Source organism: Penaeus chinensis, chromosome 15 (genome assembly GCF_019202785.1).
Source record: "Penaeus chinensis breed Huanghai No. 1 chromosome 15, ASM1920278v2, whole genome shotgun sequence".
In the NCBI taxonomy this organism is placed as follows: domain Eukaryota; kingdom Metazoa; phylum Arthropoda; class Malacostraca; order Decapoda; family Penaeidae; genus Penaeus; species Penaeus chinensis.
Genome location: NC_061833.1, coordinates 16,729,226 through 16,731,145, shown reverse-complemented (window position 1 = coordinate 16,731,145; position 1,920 = coordinate 16,729,226). Strand labels below are relative to the sequence as shown.

At 44.2% G+C, this 1,920-nt stretch overlaps 1 protein-coding gene across 1 annotated transcript in view; it reads right to left on the bottom strand.

Annotated features, from left to right (window-relative positions):
• LOC125032866 overlaps window positions 1–1,331 on the bottom strand; it is a 2,773-nt gene extending 1,442 nt beyond the window's left edge. The window contains exon 1 of the mRNA XM_047624252.1: window positions 945–1,331. Within this exon, the coding sequence (XP_047480208.1) occupies window positions 945–1,331 (387 nt within the window). The remainder of the gene's footprint in view (window positions 1–944) is intronic.
• Between the last annotated feature and the right edge of the window lie 589 nt (window positions 1,332–1,920).

Sequence of the window (1,920 nt, the reverse complement as noted above, 5' to 3'; positions counted from 1 at the left end):
GCTAGTACACGGATTGGTCTAGCAGCAGAAGGCATGAACTCGATCAATAAGAGCATTTGGAGATGTCAGTACCTATGCAGAATGACCAAGCTGTGTTGAAGGACTTAAGACTGGCAGTTTTGTTCTATGAAAGTAAAACGTGGACGCTATCTACTGCTTTGGAGTTTCGCCTTTTGTAACAAGTCTCTTCGCCGGATCATTGGGTACAGTTGGCAGGACCATGTGTCACGGCTACACCGTGAGACTGGCATGGGACCTGTTACTTGCAATATCCGGGATCGCCAACTCGGGCTATACGGGCACCTAGCTCGTTCCCCTGTGGAATCCAGGGTGGAGGATGCCCGAGGGAGGTCATGACTCAGGCAGCTCGACCAGACCTGTCGTGAAGACTTAGAGATGGGCCGAGGGCCTGTCTGGAGACTCGCCATGAGGGACCCTCGTGGCTAGAAGCGAAGGGTGAATGCGGCTATGCGTCCCCGTCGGCGTTAGCCCCTTGATTATGATGACACAAACACACACACACACACACACATACACACACACACACACACACACACATATATATATATTATATATATATATATATATATATATATATATGCAGAAAGATAGGGAGAGAAGGAGATCGATATGTATGTGTATATATATAGATATATATACATAAATAAATATATATATATATACATACACACACACACACACACACACACACACACACATACACACATATATATGTACATATATATATATATACAAATAGATATATATTGCTACATTACTGAATCATGATCTAAGTTGCCATTCATTAATACCAGTCACATCTGGTTACATACATATACCAACATCAAACATGAACAACAAACCAAAGGCAATACGAATACGGGCAGAAAGCGTATCTCGTAATAACAAATAGAATCTCGTTGAAATGAGCTTCCTGTCCTCACCTTCCCCGCCCGCGTGTACTGCTCGAGGAGGCCATTCTGCCAGTGCGCCACGAAGCCCGCCTCTACCAGGCGCTGGAGACCCTTGTCAAGCACGCGGCGCCACGGCGTGTGCTTCCGGTAGAAGAACGCGAGGTTTCCTTCGTAGATCTGCGCCGTCATGAAATACACGTTGTCCAAGAGCTCCATGTCCGCGTAGGTGAGCTGCAGGTAAGCGTAGGTCTCTATGTGGGCGTTTCGACCGCCGAGGACGTGGGCGGCGCAGTCCTCTTGCCCGTAGAAGCCCTCATCCGTGACAGGGACAAAGTCCATCTTCCTGCCAAGGCTGCTCATCACAGGCTCTGCGGATTCCAGCAGGGCGTCCGGCACGAACTCTCCGTAGTCCAGCATGCAGAGCCTACGTGTGTGTGTGTGTGTGTGTGTGTGTGTGTGTGTGTGTGTGTGTGTGTGTGTGTGTGTGTGTGTGTGTTGAAGCGATAATAATATCATTAATCTATTCCATTTATTAGAGAAAAAAATCTTTATTACAGAAAAGCTTATCTAATTAATAGATATTACATTTTTTGCAGTTGATGAAGATATTATATTCGTGTAATTTTGATATGATTCTTATAAATCTGATATTCAAGACCCATTGATTGTTTTGTGAATTTATTAACATTTAACGTACATTTCCGAAATTCATCACATTCTCTCTCTCTAATAGGCCCATTTCTGGTCAAACATTTTTTCTTTGGTATTATCTAATAATTCCCATCATCTCAAAACAACTTAATCCGACAAAGAGTTTCCACATCTTATGTCGACACAATGCCAGCACACTTCATATCTCACACCCAACACATTTCCACACCTCATGTCAACATATTTCCCAAACCTCATGTCAACCCTCTATCATCCCACCTCACACCAATCACATTTCCACACGTCATGTCAACACATTTCTTAACCTCATGTCAACCCTATATCATCCCATCTC